General features: G+C 40.0%; 1 protein-coding gene across 1 annotated transcript in view; it reads left to right on the top strand.

The window, feature by feature from the left end:
• The window catches only part of CUBN (cubilin), a 148417-nt gene that overhangs the window by 40492 nt on the left and 89349 nt on the right, over positions 1 to 18576 (top strand). Inside the window, exons 25-29 of the mRNA XM_021385370.1 lie at positions 588 to 774; positions 2970 to 3130; positions 3659 to 3840; positions 4601 to 4757; positions 7347 to 7534. Of these exons, the coding sequence (XP_021241045.1) occupies positions 588 to 774; positions 2970 to 3130; positions 3659 to 3840; positions 4601 to 4757; positions 7347 to 7534 (875 nt within the window). The remainder of the gene's footprint in view (positions 1 to 587; positions 775 to 2969; positions 3131 to 3658; positions 3841 to 4600; positions 4758 to 7346; positions 7535 to 18576) is intronic.

Here is an 18576-nt window from a genome sequence, read left to right on the forward strand (position 1 = left end):
ATTGCTCAGATTCTGGCTCAGTATTGGTACGTTCTGTTTTCCTCTTTCCCACCTTATAATACCAAGATGTTTCTCCAACAGTTACAGGAGAATTGATGTAACTGGTTTAGGCTTTAAGTATAACTCCTTTGTCCTCGTGATCTAAGGATTATATTATTTTCAAACAGGTTGTCCCTTATCACTCTGAAAATGGGGGAGGAAATTAAGATATAAAAGCCTCATCTCCCAAATCTGATCATGTGGGATGCCTGAGAACATAGCATTTCCCTGTAGCTAGAGACTGTGTTCAGTTTCCTTTTCTGCCTACCTGGGTTTTAGGTCAAAGCTAACTTAGCCAGCTGGAACAACTCTGGCATTGCCTACCTGTAACAGGCCCAGTGTTCTCGTAAAAAATCAAATATAAGAAATTCCATGGAAAATCTGAATTCTGTTTTGAGTTTATAGTGATAACATTCAACACTATGATGTATTTAAGATGAATTATAATGGAGAGGATGTTTGTTCCTCTATCTATATGCTGGAAATAGATATTTCCTGTTAATTTAGCACAGATAACAAATTTATACTTGTTTCTGTTCTTTTTAAAGTGTGCTCACACCACTACAATACCGAAACTGGTGTGCTAACATCTCCGAACTATCCAAATAACTACCCTGTCCAGATGGAGTGCATCTACACCATCACAGTGGGAGTAAACAGACAGATTGTGCTGCGCTTCACTAACTTCTCTTTGGAAGGGAATTTACGCTGTACAGATGATTATATAGAAATCAGGCAAGCTGACTTATTTCTGTTGTTCTTATTACTGATGGCCACAAAGGTTATACAAATCCATGTAAGCATGTTTGGAAACTATAGTTTTAACTGCATGCCTGTGCTGTCAAAGTGGAAAAAAGACTTATCGGAGAACTTTAAATGCTACTCCTCTCCCTGTGCTGCTCAACTGACAGTTTTCCTACCTAGTAAATCCTAGTTCTCAGAACAAGTAGTGTGTGTGCACTGTATTGTTGTACACTGTGTGTGTTGTGTCCCTTAGAGCATAAATAAAGGGTTTTGTTGCCTTTTTTGTAAGATTTTCTGTTTTATGTTTATAGTCTTTAAAGGGCATCTTTCTGTGATGCAGCAGTAGGAACGTGTGTGATCTGTGATATTTGGCTATATTTGGTATCACCGTTAAACTTAGGATGCTGGCATGGTGATTCTTTTCAAATTTTAGAAGACTGAACAGGATAAAGTAATACTTGCAGGAAGGCTAGGTGCATGCTTACAACACAGCTGCACCAATGGTAAGTTGCTGTATGGGATTTGCACTTTGAAGTGCCAGTGCAACTGTTTTTCTCCTCCTAAGTCTTCTAATTGTTCACACGGTGTGTGCCATGAGTTTTCATGATCTCAGCACCATGATTAAACTAATTCTGCACATTATGCCAGATATTCTGTATGGATTTTTCCCTGTAAGTTCTTCTATTTTTTTGGAGCAAAACAAAAAATCTGCTTTCTGGAATTGCAGAATTGGTTGGACTAAGATTCTGAATTCCTGCTGAATTAGTTAGGTGGTTCCAGATGTACATAAGAATGTACATAATGTACTGGTAGAGAAAGTTATGAAAAACTGAATGAATTTTTCAATATATTCTAAGAGTTTCATTCTTTTCTTTTAACAATATGAGTCTAAACTTAATCTAACTTAAACAGTTACAATCTTAATTTTGGGTAGACCTGATTTATGGTGGTTCTCTTTCTCAATTTTTCTTCTCAAAAACAGAAAAGATTCATGTATTGTGCAGAACTAACTCTAACGTGACCATGAAGAGCTCAGCAGCATCAATCAGGCTTTCGTATATGCCCAGAACGTCACCAAGTGTAGCTCAGCATATTGCTGCTGTCATAACTGGATTTCCACAAGATGTTTTATCAAACCTGACATCATTAAATGAGACAGCTAGATTACTCTTAGTTGAGGTGCCACTCAAGTTTCTTGTCCTGATATGTCCTGTAACAAACTGCATTCAGTTAAGTAAGAAAATATTCATCTGATCACAGCTGCAGGGGCATAGATGCAAGCCAGGGGAGATTCTGGCACAGTTCTTAACTGCTAGCAACCTGAGAGGGCAGCAAGCTGTTTAATCTGGGAGGCTGACAAGAAATCAGGCCTTTGAGAGTGGCAAGATCTAAGTAGAGATTTATCCCAAAAGCCAAGATAAATCTTGTAAGTATTACTGTCTATTTAAAAAACATACCAAGATAACACCATTATATAAGTATAAATATACTTCTTATTGTTCTAATGACCTACAAGGATATTTGTAATATTGCTTAATATGAAATTATATAATCTTGATGCTAAGATTATAATGCTATTGATAAGCATATTGCTACCATCTTTTTTATTTCCATGAGATATGTGCAGGACAACAGAATGTAGGATGGGCATCCTGATTTCAGTATAATAAAATATCACTGAAAACAGTACTTCAGTGAAAGACCAGATGGAATTAATCAGCTGTAGAAACAATTGTGACTGCATCTTTCAAAATAAGCATCATATGAGTCCTGAGAGATGGATTTCCATTTGTGCAGTGGCAAATAAACATCATTTTTTAAAAGAAGTAATCTCATCTGCTTTTGTACTGGGCTAGAGAGTGAGAAATGAGAATACTGTTTTTCCTTCAGATTAGAAGTTTACCTTTAGTTAAAGCAATATTTCAGCAGCATTGAATACAATTGAAATATTTGAGCCCATCAATGTATCCACTACTGAGTGGATACACTGGACATACCGAACAAGCAGGTTCTTGTGGTAGGACCTCTTAACACAGGCAGCGGTAGTTGGTAGCTGTTTTTCCATGGAAGATGAAGAACCAGGATTAGTCTTTCCCAGACCTGAAAGAATTCCCAGATGCTTGCCTTGTTAGTGTTTCTTATGCTTTCTCTCATTGTCACAAGGCTTTTCTTCTCTGTCATTCTAGAGATGGTGGCTATGAAACTTCTCCTTCTCTTGGAAAATACTGTGGTACAGGGCTGCCTCCAGTTATAATATCTCATGGTAACAAGCTGTGGATGAAGTTTGTAAGTGACATATTTGGCACAAGAAAGGGGTTTTCAGCAGAATGGGATGGTACATCAGCAGGTACAGAGTATATCAAGTGTAAAGCCATTTTACATGTCTCATTGTTTATCTTCTTAATTTCAGTTCTTTTTTGCACATCTTTTCTACCTTTCATCCTTGTGTAATGTCTCTGCTAGTTACATAACATACATTCAGTTATATTCTTGTTCTGATCAAGAATATAATTTTCTTAATCTATGGGCTTTGTTTTCCTTTGAAGGGAAGAACATACTATTCCCTAGATCTTAGGTAGCACCAGCTTTCACTTGTGTTTAAGTAATGTTTAAGAAAGAATGTAACAGAGAGGTTTTTGTTTGAAAAGTAATTATCAAACAGGAGCAGTCTTCACATTAGATGGTTAATATTTCTAGGTGCTTTGGACTATTTTCCACTTTCAACACCTTTAATAACTTAATGCAGATTTTAGTTTATCACTTAAGATGTTTACGGTGTGTGAAAAAAAGTCTGTAGTGTGAATCTCACATGTCATGTCTAATTCTCTGCTGCTTTTGATGTTAAATGTTGGTTTGGTTTCTTTGCCATTTTCAGGTTGTGGTGGGACTTTGACGACAGCTTCTGGTATCTTCATGTCTCCCAACTACCCTATGCCATATTATCACAGTTCAGAGTGTTACTGGTTGCTCAGAGGAAGCCGAGGAACCCCATTTGAAATCCAGTTTGAACAGTTCCATCTAGAGTATCACCCAAACTGCAACTTTGATTACCTTGCAGTATGTATACTATGACCCTTTGCTCTACAGGAGGCAGCTAAATATGATGGATGTGAGGGCAAGAAAAAACACACGGCCTTGTTTTTCAAATGTTCACATGTGAACAGGCCCAGAATAGGTAGTGGTGTCTCTGTAGGTGTACGAGGGTAAAAAAAGCATTTGTGTCCAGATAGCCCACTAAAATGAGAATGTCTATATCTATTAAATTAACTGCATTTTAGATTACTGAGTACTTGGTCCTTCCTAGTAAACTACATAAAACGTAACAGTTTCAATAACTCTATTTTTAATCTAAAATTCCATATTCAAATTGTTACATAGATTATTTGAATTATCATTATTGGATTATTTTTATTAGAATTGAAATGGAGAACACTCTTACCCTCTCGATGAGTGAGCCCCTTCAAACTCACCAGTATTTGATTACTGGCTTCCTGTTTTTGCACTGATTTGTTTGCTTTTGAAATGCCTGTCAGGCTTCTTCTGAGGAAAAATAATATTTAACCTCTTGTGTACCTAGAAACCATTCCCCAAGCAGACATTTGGCAGGAGAAATTACTTGGATTTGTAGTGCTATCAGCTTTATAAGAATTCAATAGTTAGCACTGTGCTGTCGAAGTTGAAACAGTTCTAGTTTCTCAGATTCTGTAACAAACAGCAGAATGTTCACAATTATATTTTATGGGAGAACTAACATGCTTTTCCATTGAATTCTGAATTTTATACCCCTTTCTCTCTTCTTTTTTCTTTTCCCATGAAGGTATATGATGGCAACAGCAGCAATGCTAAACAGCTTGGTAAATTTTGTGGGAATCAGATACCACAACTCATCCATTCAAGTGGAGACAGTGTGTACATAAAACTAAGGACAGATAACAGTGTGCATGGTGGAGGTTTTTTAGCTAAATACAAACAGGGTAAGTAAGCAAAAGACGATGAAAAGAACGTGTTTCTTTTCTCTGAAACATTGTCTTGCAGCCCAAGATCTCGCTTATTTATGATCAGAGAGCAAAGCATAGAGCCTATTATTGACCCAGATTGTTTAGTCTGCTCCAGCCACAGAACACAGAAAACTAAAAATTAACTGCCCATCTACCCATCATAGAGAGAATATCATAGCAGCAGGGTCACCTCACCAGCTTTCTTCTATTACTTGCACCAATGGCACTTTCTGCTCCAGAGCCACTCAGAATAGCTAGTTTTGAATGTCCCTAACAGTGTAGATTGGACAGTTCTTGTTCACCTGTTCACTCAGTTCTTTTTCAACTGAGAAGGCAGATAGAGTAGGCTTCTCTGCCCTTTGGGCTACTGTGAATTAGGATGGCAAAGGATAAGGGAGTTACCTTTAGTCCTCAGGGATCATTGAGGGTGCTTAGGATGATTTAGGTGACAGGGAACACTTCAAAGAATTTCATTTTTTATATTCCATGGTAAAGGTCACACTTTTCTTATATACGCTCTTCTACAAAATAGTTCTACCCCAGAAACATTGGAATAATAACATTTGGCAAAACAAAACAAAAAATACAGGGAGATACATGAGGAATTCAAGTTCTTCTGTTTTCAGTCATAACTATGGATATTTTCTTAGTATTTCATTTCCCCATTATACGTTATAGATTATATAGTTAGATATGCTTTGGAAGATTGGGAATTTCTCCTCACACAAACTGAGTTACAGACATCTTCGGGTACTCTAAATATGCCATGCCCAACTGCTAGAGATTGCTGTAGATTTTTAGACATTGTTGCCCTATATTTGGGCAATAGTAAATGTGTTACAAAAAAAGCCCCATAGCTGTTCATCACGTGACACATATAATAATTAGAAGGGTGAAGGAATGTTGTCTTCCTAAGTCCTTAAAGATATCACAGATTAATCTACCCTGTAATTTTCAGACTGCAATATCAAGATGACGTATTAGAGAAGGGTTCTTTCTCCCTATATAAATAATTAAACAGAAAGAGCACTTCCAATGTATTCAGATGTAGAACTTGAGCTATCATGTGTGTGATCCACACGTTACATTCATATTTAATTCCTGAAGATGCACATGCACCAGAGAAAGCTTTCAATAGCTTGCCCAAAAGCAAAAATTACGTAGGAAGTAATGGTGTAAAATAAGGATGCTTTTATGCCAGATGCATAGATGTGTACATGACAGAAAGATGCCAGATGTGTACATGAAAGAAAGGCAATGATGATTTGGAAAACATTGCAAAGGAAAACTTTGTATCAAATTAACATACAAAGGCACCTTTGTGTCTGATACGTTTCTAATAAAATCCCAATGGCAGGGGGTAGCAGCTTTTGCTTATCTTACGTTCTTCAAAATCCATTTCATGCTTTTCATCCTGTCCTTTCAAATAGTTATATGCCTCAGTGTAGCTTTGCAGAAAAGCCTGTTCTACCAGGCCTGACCCTGACTCTCAGCTGTATTCTGGGCATTTTGAACTCTTAAAAACACAGACCTTACTTCTCTGTAAATCACTTGGAAAGAAACAGAAAAATGTGCAGGAGGTAGGTGTATTATTTCTTTTGACAGAAAATAGAAGATTCTTGCAAGTGAATCTTAGTTATTTCTGTTGTTCAAACACTGTAGATTTGCTGTGCAAGGCAAGCAGCCTATCCTGCTCCGTGCCTCCTGCCCATGTCTTGTCTGTGCATCACTCTGGTCTGCTTCCAGTGCACACCATATGCGGTCTCCAGATGACGAATCACCTGTATTGACATTTTCTGTCTTTAGTGAAAGTTGGATATGAGAAAACAAGGCTTACTGACCTAGTGCCATAGCTGTCATTTCACTTCTTGTCTAGCTTAGTTCATTTTTCCTTTTTTTTGCCTCTCAAGGAAAGCTCTCATTATTACAGGCGTACGACCAGTTCTTCTGTTAGGATACTGTTGTATGACTTGAAATCAAAATCATGGTTCCTTTTTAAAGACTTTCACACCCACTTCCAATTTCTGGAGCTTGGAAATCCAATATAAGCACTATTGTTTCCATTTGTTGTTTTAGCAACAGGATTCTTATTTTTTTCTAGTTTGCTGAAATAAACCACTTTAATCCATCAGGCAAACTTTGTTGAGCACCATTCCTCAAAACAGTTTCAAAATGATGGGGCAAATTTTTATTGTAAGTTTAAAAAGAAAAAAATGAAAGCATGTTTTGGGAATGGCTATGCATTCAAAACTTAAGAAAATGGGCAAAAAAAAAATCTTTACTACAATGCAAAACAGATGGATGAGTCTGCAAGCATCAGAAAAGAAAACCATAAAAGAGCTGCAAGATTCAAGCTTGGAAAGTCTGGATTTTTTTCACACCAGATATAGTATGTCTTTCAATAGGTCACAACTGTTTTTGTCTGTTTTCTTCTCTCTAATCTGTGAATAAAAATATTTCTCACATTGTAATGGTATCAGTAATTCCAATTAGTTGTTTGTTTGTTTTAGGATACTGAGTTTAAAAGCACTGCACAAATATAACTTATCACATTTTTTTTTTCAGTTTGCCATGAAGTGCTCACGGTTAACCAAAGCTATGGCGTATTGGAAAGTTTAAATTATCCAAATAATTACCCATTGAAGGAGCACTGCAGCTGGACTATTCAAACCACAATGGGGAATACACTCAACTATAGCTTCACAGCCTTTGACGTGGAAGATGGATCTAACTGTGACCGTGACTACTTGAAGGTATGTACTGGGATTCTAGAAACAAGAACAGTAAAGAAAAACAATGGTGATGCAGAAGATTGGGGTAAATCCTATTGAAATGTAGGCGATAAAAGCCGATTGTTTAGTCCAAATGGTTTCTCCCTATTTTGTCTGAGCAGGGAGGTAAGCACTGCCAGAGATTCATTCATCCTGCCTTAAGACAGATGTTGGCATAGGGAGGATGCTTCACTGTGCAGGTGCCTAAATTTGCTACGGAGTGTCTAGATACTACCACCTTAGATGGGGTACACCATTTTGTATGGCTGAAGTATGATGACATGACTCCAGTTTCTTCTGAAAAAGTTGAAGAAATTCTGAGATGAGTAAATTGATGACAAAAAGACAACGGGACCGATGATTTTTTTTTTCTTGGTTTTATCTGAAAAGTAGTGGGGAATGTTCAGAATTTTTAAAATGTTTTATTTCTACAATTTTTAAAAGGGAGTTTCTTTATCTCTTGTTTATATTTGTCTTTTGAGGGTTAGTGTTAAAGGAACTGAAAGGAATTGAACTTACAAAAAAAAAAAAGATTTTTAGCTAACTGAAACAATCCAGTCAAACTAAAGCCAAGTATACTTTTTATTTTCATTTCCTCAAAAAAAAAATTTCTAGGACAGCTGAAAAGATATTTCTTTAAGTATTGTCGTTTGTACACAAGAAATAGAGTGTAGTCATTATCACTGCTATACTGAGGGTTATAATCTGCTTACAATTTTGGTGTTTGTTGAAGTAATCTATTATGCAGATCCTACACTTGTACAGGATGCCAGCACACAATCCCTGTGCTCTACTTAGGTTTTGCACAAGAGGAATTGAAATGTAGAGATGCGTTAGAGAAGGCCACTTAAAGTTAAGGACGGGAAAAGGAACAGTGCCCACATTCATGGAGATATTTAGTACACTGGGGCGTGGCAGAAAGTCAAGCAACAGCCCTGGTGTTGGGCTAATGTACTCCCTCTAGACTTCTTCCCTTGCTCCCTGTACCTCCTTATGCCAGCTTTCACAGCTCAAAAATCAGTAACAAACTGGGAAAAAAAAAGCGGTGTTCTTCCAGATTTATTCTGGTTTTGGCCAGGCACTGAAAGAAGTAATAGACATGCAAAGAAAATAAACAAGGAAGCACTGTATTGAGAGCTACCAGAAGTTGCTTAAACCCTAGCTCATTTGTTGTGAGCGAAAATGAAAAAGTGGAGCCGAATGGAGAGGGCACTGCTTGTCTCCAGATGCCTAAGCCCTTGATCCATGAAAGGCAGGAGCCCTGCGCACAGTAGCCAGCCAGTGAAGAACAAGAGACTTGCCAGAAGATGCTACTTTAGATGTAAGTCAAGGCTGGAGGAATAGTGCCAGAGGCAAGGACCTGATCCAAATCACTTAAAAGAACAGAAATAAAACACATCAGAGGGAGGGAGGAGGAGGAGAGCAGAAAAGTACTTGTATTCTTTGTTCTAACAATTCTTTATTGCTTCCCATCAAAGAAAATACTGACTGAAAGAGGTAAAAAGAGGAAAATGCAAGGGAAAAACAGTCATGGAAGAGTGTTAAGAAGGCATTTGCAATTCATGTCACATTATTTGCAGAAGATCTTCTCCAAATGTCATTAAGAAATACTACTTGGAAAAATGTTCTCATTTGGTTCTTGCATGCTGGACAAATATGTGCCATAGTGTTAAAAAAGGAGAACAAGGTTGAACCAGCCAGGGGACTGAATACTATTTGTTCTCACCCTGTGTTGCAAAAGGGGAGTGTATTGGCAGGGCTGTGGAGTGTTCTGCGGTGTAGGGGAAAGGGGGGAATCATCTGGAATAAGCGTGCAGCTGATTTTCTCAGCAGTCTGCAGATATTTAGGACTTCTCTGTCTGAAATCCATATGGAATGTGACTCCACTGCAAATTAGAAAAATGGTTAATCAAAACCTCCCACTAATCTTATAGCTGCTTGGCTGAGATAAAATTACTTTTCCTACCACGTGCTAGTTTTGAAATATGTTTATTGCAAAGAGGCCTAAGAGGGGAAAGCTCTGATGCTCTGACTGTAACACTGGGAAAACAGGCATAATCCTGTTCCCTGCAGTCCAAGCGGGGTGGTGCATGAACCATGTGCCAGAGCCCTTCTCCCTTTACTTGGAGGAAATTAGAAGCTTCTGCTCAGGCAGCTTCCATATTGCTCCACTCACAGAACTGAGTGGTGATCAGGTGCTCTCCTTCCATCAGGGCTTTTAGGTACCTCTTTTCCCAGCCCCGCTTCCACCCCAGCCCTTTGCAGTAGGTAGCAACCCCCTACTTGTTTCTTAGCTCTGTTACTGCCCCAACAGTAACAACTTGGTGATCCGTGGCAGCTAGCAGTGACAATATTTGCTAATACTTGCTAGGAGGCTGGTGATGGGAAGGACAAGGGCAAGCTGTTGGATTGGATGTGGTGGTAGAGGAATTAAGGGAAAGAAATGAGTGATACAGGAAGACAAGATGAAATGCTATAGAGGTGTTATGGCAGAAAGCTGGCCTGCCTGAGCAGAGTACAACCAAGGAATGGCAGTTGCAAAACAAAACAAAGAGCAAACCTGCTTTTAAGTCAGTAGGAGGAAAAGATTTAATGCATATGGACATATTTTTATGGCATCATTAGTGTCTTAAGCTAGAACTCCATTTTTTTTAAACCTTTCTGAGTTCTGAAGGTGAAAATTATGGTGCTTGGAAGGGAATTCTGCATTCCTGGTTCTTCCGGCACACATATTGTAGGTTGGTCCCATTCTCCACACTGGAAAAGGGCTTGTTCTTCAGTTTTGTGTTTAGTTGTGGCTTAAGCTTCTGACCCAAACCCACATGTAATATTAAGAGAAGAGCATTTTGCCTCGTGACTTATTCACTCTGATGCACATAGGAGACATTCATTTGCTGTTTGCTCCCTGGCTTAGTCCACGTATGAGTCAGAAATTAAAATATGTAGAATAATGACAAAACCAAAAGTTCCGTGATACAGATATTCCTAGTGGCTGGTAGTTACCAAAGAGATGTTATCACATAGAGCAAATAATGGTTTCAGATAAGAGGTGAAGAACAAGATGGATGTCCTAAAGATGTCTGGTATCCCAGACTGAAATGCAGTCAGAGCTGTGCAATGAGAAATCAGCCATGTGTTGCATTACCTATTTCCCTTTCACCTTTGATCATGGGATGCTTCTTGTGAGTCAGCCTGCCGTTAGCAGCTGCTGGCCAGCATTACTCATGGTGAGCAGCATTTCTTCTTGGCAGGGAGCCTTGGTTAGGCCTGGGCCAGGCCTGCATCGCCACGGTTGCAGCACACATATGGATTTATGCCTGTGCTGAGTAGGAAGGAGCAAGCCCTGTCCTTCCAACTTGGTGACAATTTTCTGCCCTTGTGCTTAGGGGCCAGAAATTGAGGAGGGAAGCTAAACTGCAGATTTTTGTCATCGCAGCTTCTAGCACTTTCTCAACAACCAACAGTGGGCTGCGTATCATGGCCTGTCAGAGGATGTTGGCTCATGGCTGGTAATGATCACAGGATGCCTAACATTTTGCAGAGAGCCTTACAGTGAAATTTCAAGAATAGAAGATGAACTGCTTGTGATAAAGACTTTTGCAGAAGTGGCAATGATAAGATACGAGGCATCTTGAATAGCAGACTATTTCCTTGTGATGCTAGACTAACTGTAATTAGATTGGATGCTCTTTAAATTAATATTGCATGCTGTGGCTTGGCTTAATAACCTAACATTAGTCTTTCTAGACGAGTCATAAAGCTGAAGCCAATGAGATATTACAGACAATGACACAGAAATATCATTCCTCCCTCTACACTCACCAGGTTATTATCTGAACAAGCATACATTTAGCCCCTCCATCTTTAATGATGAAGTACCTTCTTATTTAGTATGACAGAACATAATCTCCAAAGAAGCAAAGCTATTTTATAAATAAGAAGATTGTAATGTTACTGCCTGAAGATCAGAGTTTTGTAGTAGGATTGGAATTCACTCCCTTCTTACTCAAGAAAAATATTATTACAAAACCACTAATATTTTTGTCCATCAGTGACAACTTCCCTCCAAGTTCTTCTGCTCACAAAGTAAAGCCTTCCCTGGAAGTCCAGTCTGTTAAGCATCTGCTTTTATAAGCACAGGGAAAACTTTGCCCATTCTTTTGTAAGGTGCCACCAGCCTGATAAGCAAACAGTAAAATGTTGTGCAGCAAGACAAGTTTCAGAGCTGTCTAATTCTTAGCTCTTTGGCTTGTGCAGCACATTGGTATAGTGATGAGGATGGTATTACCATTAACCCAAAGGAATTATTATTGGGTCAGTGCAAAAAGATGTCTTATGGGGTAACTGTCTGCCTGATAACCGTAGTGGCCTTTCTTCTGGTGCAGGGCAGGACATTATTCCTCTTTGGAATTAAGTGCTTCCCTGCATGCTTACTGCTAGTCAACTTAACCAGTCTGGAGTGATTAGGCTTGGGTGATTAAAATATCATTGCATCCTTTATATTTAGATATTATCAAATGAGTACAATAATTAACATGGCATCTGCTCCTGAGAACTATTTCATTTCCTTCTGGTGGCAACAGGATATGTCCTTGGTCTTTTTCCTTCTTTAAATTGCAGCAGCATTCCAAGGATGTGCCATAACATCCTTTTTCTCCATCTGGGAATAATGTATTAGATAACTGTTGCTTGTGTTCAGCTGGTCATCCTCTTTTTTTATTAACTTCTCATAGAGGGGAAAAAAAATGCTTACTCTGTATCTAGTTTTGCTCTCTTTTGTACTTGTGATTAGTAAATATGCTTTATATTTAATATTAGGAGATGAACATTATTACATTTTATTTATGACTGTGTCTTTTCGAAGTGCTGCAGGTCTTCTCCAAGCAGAGAGAATGGCTTTGCTTATGGCCATGCATTGATTTACAAAATGTCACCAGTAGTACATCACCGTGGGGAAGCAGATGATATATTAAATATACCCATCCAGGCTCTGCACGCAGACATCAAATTACAGCCCGCTGGCCAGCCAGCAGTGATATGCATTAATGCATAACCATGCAAGCTGGCAGCAGGCCAGCCCTTTTGTGAGTTCCTTCAGGGGTCTGGGGGCCTCCACAAAACATTCTTCAGTGCAAGATAACAAGGATGAAAGTGACAGTTCTCCTTAGGTCTCTGTGGCAGGGCTCACCACTGGTGCACAAGGAAATCCTAGCACTTGCACTGATTATCACTGGACAGTCATGAGACAGAGAATGCTGGGCCAAAAAGCTGCTTGCCGTGTATAAGACTGGCTCAGGGCTGAGGAATATTTTTCTGTTTTCCTATTTGCCTGCATTGCCAGAATTCAAGTACTGTTTGGCTTAACTGCTTGAAAGGTTACTGAGGAGAAGAAGGGGGGGGGGGGGGCGGGAAACAGCAACCCAACACATCAGGACTGCTAATTTATCAGTGGTGAAAGGGTTCCATGATGCCTGCAGAAGCCTCAGATGACAAGAAGCATGAGTGGCACAGGAAGGAGCAGAAACCCTGCTCTGGGCCTCACAAAATGAGTCAGATTCATAGGCTCTGCTTTCCACGCCCTGCCAGCTCAGAGCAATGTGACATGGCCTTGTACCTTCAGGAAGAAGTGCTGTATGATGGAGTGACTGTGAAATGCTAGCACATGTAGCTGATGCCCTTTGCTGGGCAAACGGCATCTGGGGCTCATCTTACTGCTGCTGGATTCTTCTCTCTTCAGTTCAACCCTTATCCTCCAAATTTTGCTACAAAGCCATACTGGTGTGTAAGGCTATCTGTGCAGTGAAGGGGCTTATTCCACTGAGCACAGGCATCGCAGTACGAAGTGACATGATGACAGAAGAAACCCCACCTGGCTTGTTTAAAGCTTTGCCTCATAATGGGAAACACTCAACAAGCAAGAGAAAAACCTACCAGACTTGGGGGAAGGACTTCTCCCTCCCTTTCCTGCTGTTCCCATAAGCAGGCAGTTTTGTTTTCCTGGAAGCACAATGGGAAGGAGAATTTCCCTTTTTCTGCATCTTCATTTTTAACTCTTCTCCACTGCCATAGTTACATATGATGCAAATTTTCTCAAATGGGGATTCCCAGAGAGGATCTCTGCCTCTGGCTGTGTCAGTGTGGTGGTGCTGCTGCTTGCGCTAGTAGTTTGGTTCATGTGGGTTAGGAAAGCATGTGAGGATCATACTTCTCAGACCCGCCTGGGCTTTCAATGTCCCAAGCTCGGAAGCAGTCCTGCTCCCTCCACTATGCGTGACTTCTCACTACAGGGGAACCTCCCTGACTTCTTCCAAGGCACTGAGGAAAGCAGATGTAGTACCAAAATAGACATAGCCTTGTGACTAGGAGTGTGTGGTGCCATTGCAACATGGGCACTGATCCCGAGCAGCCCAGGGGCAGCAAGGCACTGCCATGTTTTGGCTCATCCTGCTCCATCCCGTGTGCTCAGTGAGTCTCCAGGACTGCCCCGCTGCAGGGTGACTGGAGCCTCTCCAGCCAGCATGGCAGTAGGGATGAGGTGCTCTCCTAGCACAGGCTTTAGGATTTGAAATATCATGCTGAACAAATGAAGTCTAGAGTGCAGGTCTTGGGTTTGACCGACCAGCTGGGTGCCTCCTAATCATTCCTTTCTCAAATTGCAGTTGCTTCCTTCTCCTGTATCTAGAACAATTTTACAATTTCATCCCAAGATACACCCTATGTTTCTTCCATTCTTATAAGAAACTTAAGGCCTTGTTGAAGATAGTTGTTAGTTTTATAACATTTGCAGAAATAAGTCTTTCTTAAAAAGATGGAAATGAGTGGATTTGTCTGTGGTTAGAAATTGTTGTTTCCTTTAAAGATGTAGAAAACAGTAGTGTAAGAGGTGACAATTTCTTTCAAAAACGTCACTACAGTCAGATGTGGAATTTAACCTTGTCTGAAATTTTCAAAGGGCTCTGCGTACTTCAGGCTCCGGTTACGAGACAAAACAGACTCAGATAACTTTTACTATCATAAAACTAGACATTACGTGTTTTCATGTGTTAGTTCAATCCCAAAGTGATTAACTGGTGTGCTTATTATGTCCACTGAAGCACAATTTCAAACACTATTATACTATGGAAGAAAAGAGCTGATTAGTGAAAGAAGGGTGTCTGCTCAGAGGCAAGGAAGTTGCCTACAGTGGTTGAGCAAGGAGTTTTATCAAGGGTCATTCAGGGTATAAACATACTTAAATAGTCATATTAAAACATTATTTAGAAAGAGATCTTAGGAAGAGTTTTTTTCTACTGGTAATTGCGAACACATACGCAAATGCGAGCACAGCCTTTTGTCATTCTCCTGTTTGTGCAGAAATAAGAGGGCTCCACACATTACATCACTGGAAGTCATAAGCTGCCTTTGTTTCTGTGAAAACTGTTCCTGTGGTGCTAAGCTAGAGCAATGTGCCACATCTTGTAGCTTTAGTTTCCCTCTTTTCTCTGGCTGACAGGCCTGTAGGTTCTCAAGCTTGTACTCTGTTTCTTCTCAAAGGAAGTGTGCTGCTTGGAAATTGATTATTTTTATCCATGTTGATTCTTGCTTTAACAATTAGTGCTGATCTCTTTCTGGATGATGATTATGTTGTCTGTTTTTTGCATTGTTTCATTTTCTGGAAACGTATTTGTTGTGATGTCATCACAACTTCCTTCCCAAAAACTTACCCATTTAGGAAGAACTGCAACCTATAATCACTGCCTGTAATATTTACATCAATTGAAAAAATCCCAAGTCAAGTTTCCTACTTCTGAGAGGAAAGAGATGTTAGTTTGTGTCAGAACAACTCCTTGACGATGTCTCTGGGTGTCCCTGCGATCAGTGGGACACTCATAGTCATGCTGGTCTGATCTAAGATGCAAGATCCTTTCCTGAACTCCACAGTCCGCTCCGAACCTGTTGCAGCTGATCCTTGTACAAAAGCTTTTAAGACTACAAACAATGTGTACCGAGACTCCGACTGAGAGAGTAACTGATGCAATTATTCATAATTATACAACAAATTAAAGATATCTGGAAATAGTAATACTGACAATATATAATAGAATTATTGACAATCAAAATGAGAACTGATGGTATTAATAGGACGGCTTATCCCCTCATATGAAACTGAAAGCTTGCCTTTGATGAGCCCATCATCTCAGGATCAAGACTATGACTTGTGCTTAATGAATGTACTATGTAGCTTTTTACTAGCGCAGATTAGGCTGGAAGCTTTCCTTTATAATAATTTTTCTGATGCAAAAATAGCCCTTTTCACAGAAATAAAATTATCCAAAACAACATTAAAGTTTTGCCCTAAGAAAAGCCAGCATCCTGCTAGGAGTGCTGAGTAGATAGAGCCCCATGACCTGCTATGAAGGTTCCTGCCAGTCTCACTTTGCAAGAGGAAATAAGCATGACAAGGCATTTGGCTAGCAGAATGTCTCCTCTTTGAGAATGCCCAAATGGGATATCTTCAAAGTTTCTTTCCTTCCATTTGTTTACTCTTACCCTTACTCCAATTCTGGCAGTGAGCTCCTTTGACACACATCATGCTGCTTTGTTTTGCTCCTCCAAAGAGAGATAAGCAGCGTTAGCCTTCAGATCATCATTGCTGGTGTCGAAGACATGCTTCCAGGCTAAAAATCAGAAAGCCGTAATCCACTGGAGAGCACAGAGCCTCCGCTGGGAGCTACCCAAGCTGAGCCCTTCCTGCAGCCCAGGCTAGCTGCTGTTGCGGCTTGACTCCAGTGTGCAGCAAATGGCTTTCAGCTGCCACCTTGCTGCAGGGCAGTCCCACGGCTTTCAGCCCTTAGGGAGCTAGTACCTCCCCTGCACACTCAGAGTCAGCCTATACGCTAGCTCCTGCGCAGCCTGATAAGGAGCCTCCCGCAGCAATTATTGAGCCTATGCCTTATGACTCATCTCAAGGTACCTCAGTACTGCTTAGACCTGGTGCTGGAGATGGGATGTAGCTCTCTGGTGCTGCTGAGCAGCTGTTTGAACGAAGGGAGCAGGGGAAGGGAAGCTTTCATATTTTGCCATGCTAAGGATGTTAAACTGTGCTGCAATTGTTCGCAAATTTTACTTGCTGTATAAACTGCCAAAATCATTGTGAAGCTCTTGGATTTTATGATGGAGTCGAATGGTCTGAAGAAATAAATTATGAAACAGATATCTACACAGAAAGGGAGCAAGCAAGTTCTTCCCAGTGAGTGGCTGGGAGGGAGCCCAGTTCCTGGAGTCAGCGTGCTACTGGAGGGGCCAACAAACCATCCTGAGATCGAGGGAGTGCTGGGCCTCGTGTTGCGTGAGGAAGAACTTGTCCTCAACTTGCAGAAGTTCAGGGTGGCACAGCTGACAAGGTAGGCCCTAGCATGAGAAACACTACCTCCGAGATGCGGAGAGAAGTCATGGCTCATGAGATCTGTGTTCAGCTTTGGTTTCACTTGCCCATATTTCTGTGAGAGTAAAATGTGGTTTTAGAAGTTCAAAATGCTTTGTGAAACTATGCAGCTGTTCCCTTCATTTATAAGTGAAAGACAGCTTGAAAAAAGCGCTGTAATTCTAGCAGTGGTGGCTCTGCCCCTCTCAATGAGTTACAGCTGGGCAGGCTCATATTTCCTGTGAAACGCCATGCTGAAACCAGAGCCATGGGGCAGCGCTGTGTGAAGGGATTGCCATAGAAACCATTATTTGTATCTTGAAAAAACACTGGCTGTTTTCAGAGGAAATTACATAGAAATGTGACGTTCTCTGTCTTAGATAAAAATAACAGTCCCTTGACGAATCAAAGTTACAGGAGGCTCGTAAAGCTCATTTTTTGTATTTTTTGTTTTGATTTGAAAGTTTCTGGGTATGACTTAGTCCATAGCTCTTTATCAGTTTTTTGTTTGTTTTTTTTTAAGTTGGAATCACTGATGCTAACGGCTGATCATTGCATATGTATCTTTTTGCTTCTCATTTGGAGCTCAGATTCATAATCTTCACATTGATTCATTCTTCCCCATTCATGTTTTTCTGGTGTAAGATTTCTATGGCTTGAAGCCACAGAAATATGAGTAGTCTATACCACAAGACTGTCGAAGGAAACAGTACTATTAAAAAGCTAATTGGATCTGACTATATTTCATTTTGCTGAACTTAAGCCATAAAAGAACGTGCAAAGCTCTCAGCCTGGCTTGGAAGAAGGTCATAACTGTAATGGTGAGTGTGAGACAGCTCATGTGTTTGTCAGGCTTTGCATTTGGGAAGAATACAGATGGATGCAACTTTTTAACATCTAATCTTTATGACAATTTTGTATCTGATCTCAAATATGTCTGGTCAAGGCTTTGTGAGAACTACCAGCAGATCTCAAATATGTCTGGTCAAGGCTTTGTGAGAACTACCAGCAATCAGTCTACAAGTAGAAGCTTTAAAGCTTTTCTGATTTCACCAAGTGACAGATCTCAAGTTCCAATACATTTCTCATGCTCTGGGCATTTCATGGCACTAGAAGATTGAAAGTGAAAAAAATTCACGTTCACCAGCCGTAAAATAAGCCACGGAATATTACCATAGAATTATTCCAGCAGTTTGCCCCTAGCTTCTGGCTGAACTACAACCAATTTATTTTTTGTTAAAAAAAGATTTCCAAACTCGACTGTCAGCTCGAGGATTTTAAACTACTTGAGTAGATTTCTGGCTCCCAACTATGTCTGAAGTCAGCAATAAGGTTTCTGACCATTCTGTGAGCCCAGCATTGTGAACAGAAAAGCTGAGGGCTTCATTACTGATCACCATGTGTGAGTGCTAGAAAACGTGCAAAATTAGTAGCTAGCATGGTTAATCAGTATTCACTGTAATATCATACTCCCATACTATCAGTATTCAGTGTAGGAGTGTTGTTAGTGGTACTAGAGGTATTTGGAAAAGAGATCTGAATAACAGAGAACAAAGATAAATAAACTTTGGTTGTCTTTCTTGTGTTCAGAGGTTTGATTCTTTGCATGGGGAGAATTTTA

Source organism: Numida meleagris, chromosome 2, assembly GCF_002078875.1.
Source record: "Numida meleagris isolate 19003 breed g44 Domestic line chromosome 2, NumMel1.0, whole genome shotgun sequence".
Taxonomy (NCBI): Eukaryota; Metazoa; Chordata; class Aves; order Galliformes; family Numididae; genus Numida; species Numida meleagris.